This window comes from Dipteris shenzhenensis, chromosome 28 (assembly GCF_047967505.1).
Source record: "Dipteris shenzhenensis isolate YYH24624 ecotype China chromosome 28, Dip_SZ_1.0, whole genome shotgun sequence".
NCBI lineage: Eukaryota > Viridiplantae > Streptophyta > Polypodiopsida > Gleicheniales > Dipteridaceae > Dipteris > Dipteris shenzhenensis.
This window is the reverse complement of record NC_141623.1, coordinates 41,097,646-41,115,818: the sequence shown is the minus strand read 5'-3', so window position 1 is coordinate 41,115,818 and position 18,173 is coordinate 41,097,646. Positions and strand designations below refer to the sequence as shown.

The 18,173-nt window shown below is 44.6% G+C and overlaps 1 protein-coding gene across 1 annotated transcript; it reads left to right on the top strand.

Annotated features, from left to right (window-relative positions):
- Nucleotides 1–9,025: 9,025 nt before the first annotated feature.
- LOC147883573 (biotin carboxyl carrier protein of acetyl-CoA carboxylase, chloroplastic-like) lies at nt 9,026–12,122 on the top strand. Its single transcript, XM_087399716.1, has 7 exons — nt 9,026–9,399; nt 9,838–9,885; nt 10,339–10,487; nt 10,708–11,032; nt 11,150–11,221; nt 11,360–11,425; nt 11,559–12,122. The coding sequence occupies exons 1-7, from the start codon at nt 9,247–9,249 to the stop codon at nt 11,580–11,582; spliced, it is 837 nt and encodes a 278-aa protein (XP_087255842.1). The 5' UTR covers nt 9,026–9,246; the 3' UTR covers nt 11,583–12,122.
- The last annotated feature ends 6,051 nt before the right edge of the window (nt 12,123–18,173 follow it).

Below are 18,173 nucleotides of genomic sequence, written 5' to 3'. Positions count from 1 at the left end.
AAGCATCGGAACCTTGCATACTGAGAATACCTTGCTCTTCCTGTGAAAGCCATGGGAAAGAGACAACAGTTGGCACTCAAGAGCTAGGAGAGCTAAAATTTTTCCAACTCAAGTAAAAAATAAAAAAATAATTCCTAGCTGAAACTCTTCGCTACCGATTTAGGAAAATGCATGTTTTCTAGAAAAGCAACACCTTAAGGAATAAATCAGACCATGTGATGGTTGTCAAATGTAGAGCTTGAAATTCTGAACATTTCTCCTTTTTACGAAAGCACATTTCTATACAACCACCAAAAGTTATGGGCAATCAATGATTAAAGGTTATAAATGCCATAACCCAAAAGAAAAATTAAAACCACCTCCCTAGTCAAACGTGGACAAATTCAAAGCTACACATGTATTTGACTACTCAAAAGTGAACAAATTCAAAGGTGCATATGAGTTTGACTAAATCCACAGCTCCCCCTCCTTCCTTATAAAAGAGCACCCATCCCTGTCATACTTTTCTTTCACATCTTGCCTCCATCGTCTTCCCCATTCCGAGCCCTACATAAGACACTCCTCCCTCTCCATTGATTACCACCCTACTCCCATCCTCACATGGTGTGTTCTTCGAGCCCATCTCATAGTGATAACCCAGCCATCCACCCATCGTCCGTTGGTCCTCAACAATCCTGTTACATTGACAAAGACTTGGAGAGCGTTCAGGTGACCATCTCTTCCTCCCTTTGGATTTCTATCAAAGTTTTCCGTTCGTCAAGTTTTTTTTCTTTTTTCCCCCTCCCCCTCCACCATTCCCCCCTCCACCACCATCCCCTCCACTCCCCCCCCCCCACCCTCCATTTCCCCCCACCACCCCCGCTCCTCCATCTCCCCTTCCACCACCATCCCCTCCACTACCCCCCTTCCTCCATCCCCCCCCTCCCTCCATTTCCCCCCACCACCCCCCCCTCCTTCATCTCCCCCTCCACCACGACCACCCCCTCCTCCATCTCCCCCTCCACCACCACCACCACCTCCTGCCCCGCCCCCTCCTCCATCTCCTCCACCACTCTCTTCCCCCCTTCTCTCTCTTTCTCTCTCTACCCCCCTCTCTCTTGTACTCCCCCCCCCCTCTCTCTCTCTCTCTCTCTCTCTCTTTTCCCCCCTTCTCTTTACCCCCCTCTCTCTCTCTCTCTCTTTATCTCTCAACCCCCCTGCCTCTCTCTCTCTCCCCCCCCCCCCCACCGGCTGCTCCACCCTACCTTAACCTAACAAAGGGCTATAGCCCTCATATTAAGCAAGGGCTAAGGAGCCCTTGCAAAGTTGCTGCTTAGCGCAACGACGCCCACGCGCAATGCCACCCTGGGGCTAAGGAGCCCTTGCAAAGTTGCTACTTAGGGCAATAGTGCCCGTTGGCAAGGCGACGCCCATACGCAATGCTTGCCCAAGGCGACAACCTGTGGCGATGCATCAATAGCGCCCACCCTGCCAGCGACGGCGCTCTCCTTCACATTCGTGCCCCTCCTCCTCACCCGCCTCGCCTCCACCTATGGCCCCTCCTCCCCGCTCGCCTCGCCTCCACCTATGGCCTCCTCCTCGACAGCCCCTCCCCTCCCCTCCCCTCCACCCTCCTCTCCTCCATTCGACAAGACACTCCTCGCCGCAATGCGACCCCCCCCCCCCCCCCGGAAAATTTATTTAAAAAAATTTTAAAAAAACTAATTATTATTATTATTAAAAACTAACCTACCTAACCTAACTTGACCCTAGGTTAGGTTAGCTCTAACTTAGGTTAGATTAGATATACAAGTCTAGTTAGTTTAACTGTAGGTTAGTTAGACGCAGTTAGGTGAGTCTAACTTCTAGTTAGTTAGACTAATTAGACAGTTAGGTTAGGTCAACTAATTGTGGTTAATTTATCTAACTATCCTCAATTTTAGCCCACAGTTAGGGTTATAGGCTAGTTAGACTAACTGGAATTCAATTGGTTTAAACCTTCAGTTGGACTTAAAGTCCATTCACATCAACCTTAAGACCAAGCCCCCCCCCCAAGTCCAATTTTACCCCTACTTCAACACTTTGTATCGTGCCCATTTGGGACCCAAACTGGACCCAATTTGAACCAAACTTTCACACACAAAAACACCATGCTACAAGGCATTTTTCCAGCTCATTGCACACCATTTTGGCATCCCTAGCACTCGCTCATTTGTGCCCTTGTGCAAGCCTCGTTTTGCACTAATTCGCTCGTATCTTTACATCGTGACCTCCGATTGACGATCTGTCTGCACCGACACGTTTCCCTACACATGTAGGACAATCTTAGGCACATTATTAACACGATGGTCCCCACAACACTAACACAACTCTAACCCTCCAAACAAAACAACATCAACACCCGCACTTGCTGGCAGAGACACCCTTTGCAAATCTCGCCCAATCTATATTATGCAGCTACATTCTGACCAATGCCTCTGACTCCAATGCTCGCCAAATCTGCATACAATTCCACTGCAACCACCACCCTCGACAATCCTCTACCCCGAATCCCCCCTAAAATTCAAGCAATCCCTTTAACTCCTCCACGCCACAACATGGTTGGATGCCATCGGATCATTCTTAAAGTCATAAAGAGTATAAATTCATCATACCATGACTAGGGAGTCTCTTGACATTCCTCCTCCACATCGATGTCTATAGCAACTGCCATAAAGACCGTACCATGTCTGCATCCAGAAACTCATTATCAATTCCAATCGCAGCTTGCTAGATTCCAAACAAGAAAGACAGTCTGCAATCGCATGCTGTGATCTAGGCCTATGTACCACTTCAAAGTCAAATTCTTGAAGTAGTAGCATCCAATTCACAAGTCAGCTTGTACTTGATCGGATATTATATATAGAACTATGGAATGGTCGAGATGGAACACAAAACGATGATCCAGGAGATAATGCTAAGAATTTCTTTATTGAAAAGATCATTTCCAGACCTTCTCGCTCTGTCACACCAAATAGTTCCTTTTTGCTATGAAGAGCCTATGGCTCACATATCCACAGGTATGTACCAACCTGTTGCGTCCTCTTACATCAACACGTTGCCCACTGCTCTGTCCGATGCATCCACAAAAACATGGAACATTTTGTCCCAATCTGGAGGTATCGACATTGGTGCTCTGGACAAATTAACCTTGAGGTGGCGGCGGTGAGCCTTATCCCACTCTTTGGACTAAAAGAATGCTTTAGGCCCCACATATGCCAGTGCCTCGCCAGTGCATTTAACAGAATGGTCCTATGAGCCAAGAAACACAAGTGTCTGCCATGCCATCGAATTGCCCAGAAACCACAAGTGCTCCTTCGGATTCAAGGGTGCAAGTGCTTGCATGATGACTGCCACTTTGTAGAGATCAACCGCAATTCCTTTCGCACCAATGACATGACTGAGCGAGCAGCCGCACACCGTGCATGCACATTTCCTTGGGTTCAGGCTGAAGGACATTTCCTGACATCATTCGAAACATAGGCGCAGGTGTTCCAAGTGATTTGATCTTGGTCCAAAGGCACTGAGACCATGTAGGAAAATCTACATAAACTCTTATCAAATACCCTCCCAAAATGGCTACCACTCTTTCCACTCCCGGCCCTCTGCAGTTCCCAATCTGTCTTTGAGGGTTGCCTAGGAAGTGTTTACACATTCTAGTACCTAAACCTATGTACTCTTCATGGCAGATGTTACATCTCCAATTCGTAGCAATTAGGAGTGTAACATAATCACATGCCTTTGCAGGGTTTCGCCCTCGTTTCTCTGGAACCATGTTCTTTTCTATATACACATATAAACATTTCAGTATTGTGCAAAGGTTTGAGGAATATGACAAATATAGTGCTTGGACCTATACCAAAATAACATAGGCAATGAATGGATGCCGTATAGTACTTTCTATGATGATACTTGATGAATATCCAAGAGAGTAATCTTCACATCTCTACTCGTTGACTCAAAAAGTCAAACACACAAGTGAGGTCAGCAATTGCAATCCAAGCAAGAGGGATGTTATAGAATTGTATTTTTGATATTCTTGCTATGGAAATTATTTTATTTTAGTCAAATGTGACTATGGCAACGTATTTCATAGGAGCGCGTTCGACATGGCAGGGGTCCTAGTGGATGCTTTGTGCCGTTTAGTTGGGGATGCCTAACTACTTCTGGTTTGCTAGGCTAGATGGTCGGTATTGTGGGTGATTCCATGTTAATACTAATATCGCTAGTGATACTGGTGTTATTGCATTTGTATATCAAGCGTACAATTGTGTTGGGATTAGTTGGTGTAATGATTCATCAATTGATTGTAACAACTAACACAATTGGTGGCTTGAGTACACATGATGAGTTGAATAACGAGGAATGGAGATCGTGAAGGGGATTTCGATTGAAAGAAGTATTGAATGGTTACCAAAGGCCATGGGCCATATAGTAAAGTAATGAATATTGAGACGTGGGCTAATAATTGTGGGTGAGGGTATTTTAAGCCTTGTGATATTTTGAGCTCGTGGGGGGAGCTATGTTGAGAAATCCCTCTAATTGTGGACAAGCGATGCTTCTGGATGTACTACTATTGGCTCTTGGATTTTTGGAATTACAATTATAAATACTCTAGATGGGAAGCAAGAGCCACCATTTAGGGGGTGCAGATTTCCTTGTTCTTGGTTTCTATGGTTTTGGTAAATCATGAATTTGTGATCATGGTTAATTTTAATTTTCATAACACAATTTCTTTTAGAAGCTTCATGAGCTCCTCCTTCTCAATTTTGGTGTCACCATCCCTTCTTCTTCATCTTCGTCTCTTTATCCACTTCTCTCACCACCAACACTTTCTTTTTCTTTCAGAGTATCATGTTCCCCGTACTGACTATAATTGATCTATTGAGCATTAAGCATATGTCCTTGTTATTGACATGATCTACATGTCGTGCAACTTTGCTCCCTAAGTGACACCACTAATCAACTAGAAACACCATTTCATCTTGTGCATTGTTGAGCTAGTTGGTCAGTACCCTCATTTGTGCTATAAAATAGTGCACTAATTTGCATTTGTTTTTATTAAGACAGTTGAGCTTCCACAATACATTTTCCTTATTGAATTTGTGGTGGAACCATTTCAAGAATGTAGCCTTTAACTTGTCCCACATGGCAAAGTATTCATCGGGAAACTAATTGTACCATTTGATGGATTTGTTAGCAAAAGTCATGGGGAAGTACATCAAGTACTTATCCTCACGATTGACTTGTAGGATTCCAACTATTCTCTAAAAATCATACAGATGAGACGAGATTCTCTCCCTTGTGTCCCATGGACTTTTGAAACTTCATTCATGTCTTTGGTCCTCTTGCTCCTTTAACTACATCGACGAAGTGCAAAAATAACACTTGAAAATGGTTTTTTTGGCTCTTCTCTTTGTCTTACCTTTGTCCATGGCCTTTTTCATCTTCTTTGTACTCTGTTAAACTAGCATTGCCCAGAAGAGAGTACAAAACAACATGATCTGCATAGAACTGGGAAATTCTACTCACTACTTCTATCTCTCAATGCTAGCACTTTCGTCTTGTTATCATAATTTTTAACTTGGGTGGTCAATACTAGCACTGCCCAACCTCTTGCATTTTTCCTAAACTTCTTTCATTAAGAAATTCCAAATGACTAGTAGTTTCAACCTATAGGATGTAATTTCACCTAAATGGTGTAGCTTCAAACTAGATAAAATAGTTTCAAAGTATTTAAAAATTGAATGGTCAACGTAATACAACCTTTTGCATCCATGTGCTATAGAGCAAGGTGAAAGTACTTAAGAAGTAATCTATCAATACTAGCATTGACCAAAGAACCACTTCTATTTTAGATAGCACTAGAAGTGAGGACATTGAGGGTGTTTGTTCCTTCAATGAGGAGGCAAAACTATGAAAGAGAATATTTTATGCTGATATTGTACAAATCTTCATGTTTTTAAGAAAATTGGATGTACTACATTGTTTGCCTTCTAATAAAGTGAGGATTTCAACACCATTTGCAAACTTTAATTTTTTCAAAATTTTCATCTTTTAATGAAAGTTTTGAGTTGTTGTACACAACTATTCTTCTTATCTTCAAGTTCAATATTTTTTGGAGGTTTGCTAACCACAACACAATTCAAGATTTATCAACATAGAAAATGCAAAGCATATGATTGGATCACACATAAGCCATGAAAAACCATAACAAGATTATAGGCTTTTGGATATTGATAGCAAAACTATATTTTCTCATGAGACAAAATTTCAACATTCAATCTAGAATAATTCAATAAAAATTAAGTACAAAATTTAAATTAGTTTACTTAAGCTGATTATCAAATCCTATATAAATTTAGGCATTTTTAGGTACAAATAAACATTTGAAAGATCTCATAAGTCTAAAATAATTACTCTAGTATAATATAAAAGACTTACTTTACTAAAATCAAAATCTTTTAGGAAACAAATCAAAGGTGATATTGTATGCTTCAACATACCTAGCAATTAATCACCTTCCAAACCTCCTCAAATGCAACTACCTCTTCTATCGTAAGCAACTCTCAACCAATTTAGTCTTCTTTACCCAAAAGCTAGCTAGTTAGATGTTCTTTGGGCCATTGCTATGTGTCAACAATGTAGGATATGAATGAGAAGGTCGATAAGTTTTTTAGAATATTTTGCTGACTTTCTTACTAGAAACTCATTTGGATTGTCGGTATTTTTCCTAAAAAAAAGACTTCCCAAATGTCATGCCACCTATAATGTTGCTTTAATTATTACTATTTACCTATGCATTTTGCCTTTAACGCTCATCAAGTGCTCTCATTGCATTGTTATCTCAATACATGTGTGCCTTTTTTGTTACAAAGGGGTCAACAATATTCAACATGTGTCCCTTGGGGATAATTATGGATAAAGTGGGCCAATGGATGGAGAATTCACACTTCCTTTGCCATGCTAATTAGAGAAACCACCATATGATAGCACATCAAGGATTGTCATTCAGCTTGACCCTCATTTGGGCTGTGGCATGGGCGTCCCTATCTTTCCCAATGGTATTTAATAGTAGGCTACACCTATTGGAGCTACACGTTCTGTGCACCTATGTACACATATTTATTACTTGTGCCATCTTTTGCATTAGATTTCACCCATTTGAACAGTTGCTTTTTTGCAACTTCCTTTCAAATAAATTATTGAACTTCAAACAAGGCCTATGGCAAGGGAAAAAGAATGAGACAAAGACCTCTATTTTTAAGAAAATAGAGGGCTATCTTTTTGTGAGCCCATTAAAAGGAGAGAAATGGTGGGAGAGGACAACCACCCTCATTAATCTCGACAAATAACCTTACAAAAGTGAGAACTATGTGGTGCATGTCCAATAGGAGGTAAGGTGTGATTATTGTGTAAGCATGGTGCAAAAAAGGGAGTAGAGGGAAGAGGAGGGCAAGATGTATGCCCATTGTATGCATCTGGTCATTTTTAGCATATGAATCTATTATGGTGAGAGGTTGAGTTGCTTGTGTCAATGTTTAAGATAGGTCTTTGAGGTTGTGTTGTTGCGGTGGGAGGTAAGTTCAAGGACGTAGCTTACTTGAGTAACAGTGGTAGCAGAAGGGGTCCCCATGCATCGGTGGGGTGCATGGGATGGGAAATTCCAATCCATCCATGCGGTCCCCCTGGACACACCCCTCAACGCGCCTGCCAAGTGTAGGAAGGTAGGAGCCGGAGATTTAGTGTTTGGTAGTTAGTTTTGAGGGGTGACGTGGATGCACCCTCTTATAGCCCACTATTGCCTTTACATACAAAAATGGCCATGTAGTTATTTGTGTAGCTGGTCGCCATGGCGCTGCTTGGGCAAATGCCAGGCCAAGCCAATGGCTAGCTGGTGAAGCATTGAGATGTCTGCGACTTGCAGTAGCTAGTTTGGCTTGGTGAGGTCTGCTCAGGGAGATTGAAATTCCAACTCTATGGAGTTAAAATATCGGGAGTATGGGGCCCTAGGGACTTGGTTATTGGCTTTAGTGTTAGGACGCAACACCCACAAGAATTTTGATTTGCTATCCTCGATGCATAAGGCTATCTGCTCGATTTGGGTAGGTGGAAAAAATGCGACGCGTTTGAAAGAAATAAAAGAGGATAGAAGACCTACATATCCAAGCCATGGACAACGTGCCCCTCGTAGTTGGCTGTGTGTGGGGGGGGGAGGGGGGGTGCACGCGCGTGCCATGTCGGTGGGTGTGTCTGAAAAAGGAAAGAAGAAAAAGAAGAAAGAAGGGAGCTAAATTAAGACAAATGGAGGGGGGACAGTTGTTGGGAGTTGGCCTTGGAATTGCAAGAGCTCAACAAAGTTGTTGTTACAGGATGGTCCCGCATGAACGGGAATGCCCAAAAATGCTAGAGCCATGCTCGTTTTCACGACTTGCCAGCCCAATCACCACACCACAACCTAGCATTCTTGCCTGTCCATGAGCCTTGGGCGTGCCCACGGGCTGGCAAGTGTGGAAACACCCTGAGGGCGGGTTCACACCACCCGCCCGGACATGCTCAAAAAACGAAAAGGAGCGTTATTCGACTTGGCCCACTGGGCTCGGACGTTCACCCAAAAAAAAGGCGTCCGGCATATGAAGGTCACCCAACTATGTGGGCGGCTGAAAATTAACGCGTGAAACAAGCTTATTGGTGATCGAACCCGTGCTATCCCGTCCAAACCTGTCTATTCTTCCACTAAGCCAATCAGCGCTTGTTGCAGATTAACGGCAACTCTTTTAATAAGACTTGTGTCCACTTGGTGTGAACACTACACCTGCCCGGCCATCCTCCCATTATATTCGTTCTCCACAGCCGGGCGGGTCGGTGTGAATCAGGCCTAAGGCTACACTAGGGGGAAGGGGACCTGAGGTTGCATTTTGTGTGTGTGTGTGTGGGCGGCATGTGGGGTGTGGGGTTAAAAAAAGAAGAGAAAGGGAGCTAAAATAAGAGAGAAAGGGGACAGGCAAAGGTTGTCGGGGAGCTGGCCTCGGAATCGCCGGAACTCGACGGAGTTGCCGGGTGGCGCCGTCCGTTTCTCAAATTTCCGTCGTCTTCTTCGTCGTCATCATCTTTCTCTGCTCTTCTCTCGCCATAGCCATCGCCATAGCCGCCAAGCTCAAGCTCAAGTTCCTTCCTTTTGGGCTTCCCCTCCTCTTCTTCTTCCTTCTCCCCATCATCCTTTCCTCCATGGCTTCCTCTTCCCACCTCTCCTTCTCAACATCCCTTGCCCCTTCTCCCTCCGATTCCATCTCTCTTCTCCCTCACCCCCCCCCCTCCCTCTCCTTCAAGCTCTCCTCCTCCCTCTTCCCCCGCTTCACCTTCTCCCTCAGACTCTCCCAGGTTTTTTCCCCTCTCCTTTGCATGTTTCCTTTCCTCTTTCGTTTCCCTCTTGCTTTCTGCGTCGCTGCTCGATCCTTTCGAAAGACCCACATTGCTTCTCCGTTTTGGGTTTTCCCCCCCTCCCTTTGAATTATTGAATCGAGTAACCCGGCTTCTTTAGCCGCACAGATTTCCCTCGCATGCCGTTGCTTATTGCATTTCTGGACTGCGGACATTTCGGAGCGATGTTAGCCAAGAATAGGCGACATACGGCAGACTGCATGCACGTCCGAACCGCTGGTTCTGCATTTTGTGGCGTTGCAAAGCGTTATAAATTATTCTTGATCGATCCGTTCCTTCTGAAATATAAGTTGAGGCTTATGCTGCCACGGAACTAGCAACTAGCTGACTCTCAAAAATCTCATTTCATATGTAGTAACTTGTCTCACATGTTTACAGGGACATCAACGACCTCGGCCTGCTTCACGGATTTTTCCCGTCAATGAGGTGCGAAAGAAGAGTCTCTCGCCACGCCCCCAATCTCTCTCTCTCTCTCTCTCTCTCTCTCTCTCTCCTCCCCCCCCACCCCTAGAGACAGAAAATCCATAAGAAGATCAATTGAAGATGTCTTACTAAGATCTAGGCATGGGATCCCAAAAACAAAGCCAGTTTATACTCTAGAAGAAGACAAGCATTTCTTAGCTTGCTAAGTTCTTGATCTTGTTATTCTAAATACTTATACATGCATATATTGAGGAATTAGCTACAAGGCAAACCCCCTCCTTTTATGTAAAGGCCTTCATACTGAGTGTTTTTCATAATGAAGGCGAGCATCCACGCAGAAGGCTAATAGAGAATAGACAATTACTTTACATTCTGTTCAGCATAGCTACATTCCGCGCAAAAGATAAGAATTTGTATTTAAGTTTTGTCTGGCTTGTCCTTATACTTGATTTTCAGGTTGCTGTAGATGACTCCCCAAATGCAGCCGCAGTGGCCCCATCAAAGCTTGAAATAGAATCTGAGGATGGTGCAGCTGGAGAGCCTGCTTTAACATCTAAGGAAGCAACAGTTTCTGCGTTGATGGCAGATGTGGCAAACTTGGTGAAGTAAGTCTTTCCTAGTCCCTTCATCCAATTGTTGACTAGATTCCTTTCTAGTTACTATTCCCCGTTTGGTTGCGACCTTTGTCAGCATAAAAGAAAAAAACGTCTTATTTTTTCCCATGCTATTCATTTTAACGACGTTTTGGCAAAAGGTTTTGATTTGTTGATTTAGGATTTTGCCGCCTTGTGTCCAGAAAAGAAGTTAATTCAAACTCACATGCAGGTTTGTAGACTCCAGAGATGTTGTGGAGTTGGAGCTGAAACATCGGGATTATGAACTCGTAATAAGGAAAAAAGAAGCCTTGCCACCTCCTCCCGTTCCATCTTTTTCACCTCCCCAGGTTGTTGCACAGCCACTATATCCTGCATATGCCCCCCCCCCTCCACCAGCAGCCGCAGTTCCAACCCCTTCTGCTAATCCTATCCCTGCTGTTGCGCCTGTCCCAGTTCCCGCTGCACCATCTGCCTCTAATTTGCCTCGTATTGTATCACCCATGGCTGGAACCTTGTACAAATGCCCTGCTCCTGGTGAACCTCCATTTGTAAAAGTGAGTAAAGTTTCATTTCAATCAATTATTGTGTTTGCTTGGAGTTGTAGATACATTGATGATTGATTTGGAATTCTCCAATGTCCTCTGATTTGATATGTGGACATATGTATGCAGGTTGGGGACAAGGTTCAAAAGGGACAAGTGATTTGCATAGTAGAGGCCATGAAATTAATGAACGAGATTGAGGTACCTATTGTCTTTCATGCATGATGATCGTTGGGTGTAAGCTCTTCGCCATGCATGTTGCACGTGCTGTTGTTACAAGATTGCATATGGTCTTGTTCTATTTTGTGACGTTTTAGATGGTGGTACCTTGTTTTATAGGCAGACCAGTCAGGGACAATTGTCGAAATTATTGCAGAAGATGGCAAGCCAGTGTCTGTTGACACGGTATATCCCTTGCCCTATGATCTTTTTATAAAGTTCTGGTGGTTTATAAAAACGGTAGTCTACCAAGCTCTCTATTGCAGTACATATTTATTCGTGGGCTTTTCCTTATTTATATGTTGTCGACTTCTTGCAGCCTCTTTTTGCAATCAAGCCTTGAGATAGTGGAAAGCTGGAGCCCAAGCTCATGGCTATTGTATGACGAATAAGTTCCAGAAATTAAGAATTTGCAGCCTTTCTTTAGATGAACGTTCTCTCCCAGAGTGTGCAGTAGTTGCAAGCTCAGAAAAGGTTGAGTGACTGATCAAGTTGAATCCTGGTGCACTGGTGCACCTTGGAGCTCAAAAAAGAGTAGAAAAAGGGTGTTAAAAGGGACACTCTTTCAGATCGGTTGTTTCAGGTCTTTTATTTTTCTTGGAACTCAATTTTGACAGCTGTCATGTTTGATCACTTTGTCCATGCAATTAACATAGGCATTGTGCAAAACAAACAAGTGTTCTGCAAATTTTGTTAGCAGCGTTCATTCAGCTCAATGTTAGGCTCGAGAGAAATATGTCAATTTGGTAATTTGGAGATGGCACAAAATGATGCTAGCTTCTTAATTTTGGTAATTCTATGGCAGTACGAATTGATGTTAGAATTTGGACCAGACGAAAGTATCATTTCATCGCTCCTTATTTCATTGCTGGAGATAGCTAAAATCAAGACTTTGATTCTTGTTATATTATTGGCTAGAGAATTTACATGTTTTCGACATTTTATGGATACCTCGATTCTACCAATGTTATAAATTGGAAGCATGCTAATCAGATGAAGCTAGCTAGCAAATACAGATCAAATGCTAGGGATGCAAGTGAAATTCTGGCTAATAAGTTGACATAGCTTTGGGGTTTCTGATTGTCCACTTCATGGCTAGTAAGAGTGGCCTTGAGGAATTTTGAAACAATCTCCCTCTCATTTCAGGATCATTGTCAAAGTAAGAGTGCTATGCAAACATACTCACGCCTTCTTGAACGTAGTGTGTTAGTGGCATAGTTTATGTGCAGACACCCCTTTGTCCCTGCACTTTTCTGATGAGTGAGGACCTGTAAGACTTCATTGTCAAGGTGATCCTTGGGCCCACAGGACTCCAGGTTAGTGAAGTTTATCCGTGTATTCTTTAGTCTGCAGATTGCCTCATGGTCTATCCAAGAGCTGGAGGCATTGGTTGAGGAGTGTTCTCTGCTTTGCTACTTCCTTGGAAGACAGATATCTAGTCAAGCAGGCCCAGGGCTCCTTTTGATGCTAGTTGGGTTCAGCTACCACTCTATCCTTGACCATATGTTTGATCTTAGATGCTGGCTGGTCCATGTTCTTGTTTCAGTGTACTTCTTGAGTTCTATAATCTCTTAGATGCTGGCTGGTCCATGTTCTTGCTTCAGTGTACTTCTTGAGTTCTATAATCTCTTTCCTTTTGGCTGCAATAGTGTTTTGCCTTGAGTTGCTCTCTCATCACTACTTGAGACTATGCCCTTGGGGACTTGAGGGGTGCGGACTCTCAGGAATGGCTTCTTGGTCCTGATTTGGTGCTGTGTTCTCTACCCTCTTATTCATGGACTCCAAGGCGGATGAACAAGCTAGCCAAATCGATTTGTGTGCAGATAACATATTATCATTGGAAGACACCATTACTGCTTCAGCTACTGCTGTCTCAGCAAACCTGCTAGTGTGGCTTGCTGGTTGCAGTAATGTGCCAGCCCAATCAATTTGCTCCCTTTTCGATACAGGGCTTGCCAAAAAGGACCTTCGTATGTTGCTCCTGCTTTTTTGGTGTCATAAGGAGCTAATAGTCTTTATGTTAGAGTTACTCATCTCCTGTATGTAAAGTTAGTGAATGAGGGATTGCTCTGTGGGTGTGCCCATCCAGAGAGAGGCGTAGAAAATTCATCCTTTCTGAGTGTATATTCAACGTAGGAGGGATACCAGCCAGGACGCATATGCCAGGGTTCCCTGCTGGAGTTTGGGCTTTGCCATGCCAGGTTCTGAAGCTGGTTTGGAGGTTGGAAGGGCTGCATTTGGCCGCCTCACGAGTCAGGGTTGGGGGCCACGCTTGGCCACCCAACGAGGTTTGGTAACCCCGACCAGCAGATCAGTCAGTCGTCCTGCATAAGCATGCTGACCAGCAAGAGGGGCTTCCCTATAAATAAGGGCCCCTTGGCCCCTTGCCCTCTTCTTTGTACGTCAGATGTGGAGGTTTTTCTTACGAGCTATCAGCAGAGGTTTTCCTCTGACTCTTGTGTTGATTTCTATCTATCTCCACTCGAGTTTGCTTGCTGTTCCAGTTCGCTATTCTGCTCTCTGTTTTATGCTTGCATTTCTGCTGCACTTTCACATGGTGTCAGTCTTCAGATCAGCAGGTCGTCTAAAGGGTGGACCTGGAGAGCATTTTGAGGCATGGACACTTCAGAGTTTGCTGCTGTTTGAAGATGGCTGTTTGCAGGCGTTTTGAGCTGAGGCTGTTCCGGGATATTGTCACTGCCCATATCTCACCCACCCTAGCATGGAGGAAACTGTTGCCTCTCTCTTGATTGTGTGATGATTGACTAAGATTTTGGGGATGAAGGAGTTTGCTGCTGGAAGGCATGGACAGATCGGGTGCGGAGGAGCACTTGAAGAAGGTGAGGCCAGTTCGGGGTAGAAGCTGATTCTTTGGAGAAGACATTGCAAGGCATGGACAGCAAGGATCTGCTGAGAAGGAGTTGCAGGCAGCAACATGGGAGAATTTTCTGTCCCTTCCCATATTCTCTTCCAGCCTCCTCTCTTCTTTCCCCAGCTTCCTATCTCTTCTTTTTTCTCACCCCCCATCCCTTTCACCAGATCTAGTTCTCCATCCCCTCTGAGATGAGACTTTGTTATGGCTGAGAAACTGGGCAAGATCCCTGTTCTACCCACCTTCCCTGTTGACCGTTAGTTGGATGGCAACAACTACGGGGTTTGGAGAGTGATGATGGAATTTGTTCTTCAGTCTTATGACTTTGCTGAGTTCATCTATGTGGGAGTTACCAAGCCATATCCGCTTGTAAAGAACCTTGGAAGCCTTGAGCACAAGGATGCAGAGACAATGGCGTAGCTCTGGGATCGGCTAAATGCTCGTGTTCGTCCCTTTGTCTTTCTGAATTGTACTCTTGAGGTTATCGACAGCGCCAAGCACAAGACATTGGCAAAGGGGATTGGGGAGCATCTGGCATCTCTCTACAACGGGGTCTCCCCCATGAGGCGAGTCTCCCTCGAAGTGTAGACTCCGCCAAGTCTGCCACCATGGGGGAGCATATCAACAAACTGCAAGCCAATAAGAGGTACTCCAAGCAGGCAAGGGGACCTCTTCAGACAACATGGCCATCATGCTGTTGTCCATTTATCATCCCGGTTTTCAGCTTTCTACTCTTCTCTTATCACTAGTGGGAGGTTGAACACTCTCACGTGGGAAGAAATTGTGCCCATGGTGCTTGATTAGGAGGAACGTTTCCAGAACCCTCCACAAGGTGAAAGTGCGGAGGCTTGGGTTGCCCCGCAGAACAAAGGACAAAACAAAGCCACTAGTAAATGAAATCCCTATTCTCATATATATATATATATATATATATATAGAGAGAGAGAGAGAGAGAGAGAGAGAGAGAGAGAAGGCCCTGAAGGCGGAAAGCACATGAGACCACACACACACACACACAGATGTAGGGAAAAAGCCCCTGAAGGCGAAAAGCACATGCAACCATTGTGGCCAGAAGGGTCACTATTGGGCCTTAGAGAAATCAAGGCAAGGGTACCGCCTTTGTTCATTTGCAGGTCATGGATTCTTCATCTATTTAGGGAGGAGAGGGGGTTGCCCTCAAAGTTGGAGAGACACGGCATTGGATGCTGGAGAGACACGGCATTGGATGCTTCACAATGGCGCCTCTAGGCATATGATTCCATCCTTGGCAGAGTTCCAGGACTTTCAAAATTCTAGTTTGTGGAGAGGGAAGGTCGAGATTATTCCGGATGACAGAGGCAGGAAGCATTCCTCCAAGTTATAGTTTGCACCATCACTAGCTTTCATTTGTTATGAGTACCCGAGGTGTGCAAGCTTGGCACTTGTGTGGAATTCGATGAAGGTTTTGTGACCATTAGGGACAAAGCAACCGGCCAACTGGTGTGACGCCTCAGTGGAAAATGGCCTATACCGTCACAGGAACCCCTATGAGTGACTTATAGCATTATAAGTATGGTCACCTGAATGTGGATGCACTACGACGAGCTATCTTGGAGAACATGGTGGATGTCTGGTTTGATGTGGGCTGCAAGCAAGGGAATTGTAGTTCTTGCATCCAAGGGAAGCAGCACAGAGAAGCCTCCTCAAAGCAGGCTAACAGGCGGGTTTCACAACTTCTAGAAATGATTCACATGGATCTCTATGGTCCTATGACTATCCCGACTGTAGGTGGAGCTCTATTCTACATGTTGCTGATTGATGATTTCAACAGGTTTACATGGGTATAAAAGATTTGGCTTTTACATGGGTTATTTCTGGGCTTGAAAAGATTTGGCATTCCTCGCCCATGAAAGCTGTCTAGACTGACAAAGGAGGTGAGTTCTGTTCACATGCTTTTGAACGATTTTGTGCTGAAAAAGGGCTTGTAAATGTATGAATGGAGTGGTTGAAAGGAAAAATAGCACGAACAAGAGGACCATCGTGATGCTCCCCGTTCTAGTTCGAGGGAAGCAGTGACAACGGCAGCCCACACCGTTAATCATTCTCCAATGATTCACTGTCCCGAATGCGACTCCTTTCTAGGCATATTTTGGTAAAAATCTTGATGTGTCTTATCTCCTTGTGTTTGGTTGTGATGCTTGTGTCCATATTCTGAAGAGGGGGAAGATGGATGTGAAATCCCAAAAGCTGCCCTGTGTCGGATACAACTCTCAGCCTATAGGTTACAGGTTGTATGACCCCGTATAGAGACAGATTGTGGCCAGCACAAAGATGCGATCTTTGATGAGCAGGGATTGACTCCCGTGGTTGAGGAGCCAAAAGTTCTTGGAGAGCCAAGCATGAAAACTGAACTATTATTCCTGCCCTTGAGCTAAAGCAAGTACCAGAAGATGTGCAGACATTGATATTGAGCCCTCAGAGGAGGAGACTCAGAGCTGTAGTTGGGTCCCTCGGTGGTTGATGGAGACCTTAAGAGATTCTAGATTGACGAATATCCATCCGGAGTGGCTCTAGGATGGGGGACCCTGCAAATGACAATGTGGTAAAGCCAAAGCCTCGAAGAAGACACCCCTGCATGTGAACAATGCCTTGATGTCTCAGATTATGCGAGACAAGGAACCGACCTCGGGCCTGAAGCAAGCACCTCGGGCATTTTTTCTTTGGAAGGGGTTTCGGAGGTCAATGGCAGATCTGAACTTGTAGATCTTTCGGGCAAAAAGTTTGGTGACCCTCATCTTGTATGTCCACGATCTCATTTTGACAAACAGCCATGCGGCCCACATTGCCAAGACAAAGCCTCAGGAATTTGAGATGACAGATTTAGGTCTGCTCCATTTCTTTGGAAAGGGTTTCGGAGGTCAATGGCAGATCTGAACTAGTAGATCTTGCGGGCAAAAATATTTGGTGACCGCCATCATCTTGTATGTCCACGATCTCATTCTGACAAGCAGCCATGCAGCCCACATTGGCAAGACAAAGACTGCTCTGTCACAGGAATTTGATATGACAGATTTAGGTCTGCTCCATTTCTTTCTGAATTTGGAGATTTGGCAGACTGAGAAGGGTTTCTTTGTTTCACATGAGCGGGTAAGATGTCCTAGCATGGTCCCAGTGAGCGGGTTGAAGCAGTAAACTTGTTTGTTCCTTGATTTGACTCCTTGACACCAGGGTGGACCTCAGCTTTCCAATGGGGCTGTTAAGCTCCTCATGCAAGCACCATTGAAGACGCATTGGTATTCAGGTATGTGGATCTTTAGGTATCTAGAGGGTACCAAGGTACGGGAGTAAAGCCCAGGATCCAGTTACAGGGATGGAGTGATTCCCAATGGGGTAGATCCTAACACACAGAGATTGACAACTGGCTCTGTTTTACCCTTGGTTCAGCAGCCATTATTAGTAGTAGTAAGAAGCATCCCACCGTGGCCTTGTGTCTTCCACAAAGGCTGAGTACTGGGCTGCATGTCCAACAACCTGCGAGTTGGCTTCGCTTCGAGGCTGCTTGGAGAAGTTGGGTTTCCACACACAGTTCCGGCGGTCATCAAATGCGACAAATCAGAGTTGTATAGCAATTGCAAAGAAACTGGTGTTCCATGCCTGAACCGAGGACATTGAGATATAGTAACACTTTGTGTCCATGAAAAGATTCTTGATGGAGTAACTTGCTAGCCTTCAATTCGACAGAGGACAACGCAGTGGACCTGTTTACCAAGCCTCTACCACAAAAACTGCTCGTGAACTTTCCAGCTAGGAGCTGAGAGGGGGTGTTGACAGTTAGTCATCTCCTGTATGTATAAATGGCGAGTAAGGGCTGCTCTGTGGGTGTGCCTGCCCAGAGAGAGGCATAGGATATTCATCCTTTCTCAGTGTATATTGAAAGGTTAGGAGGGACTCTAGCCAGGCATTGAGATATAGTAACACTTTGTCCAGGAAAAGATCCTTGATGGAGTAACTTGCTAGCCTTCAATTCGACAGAGGACAACGCAGTGGACCTGTTTACCAAGCCTCTACCACAATAACTGCCGT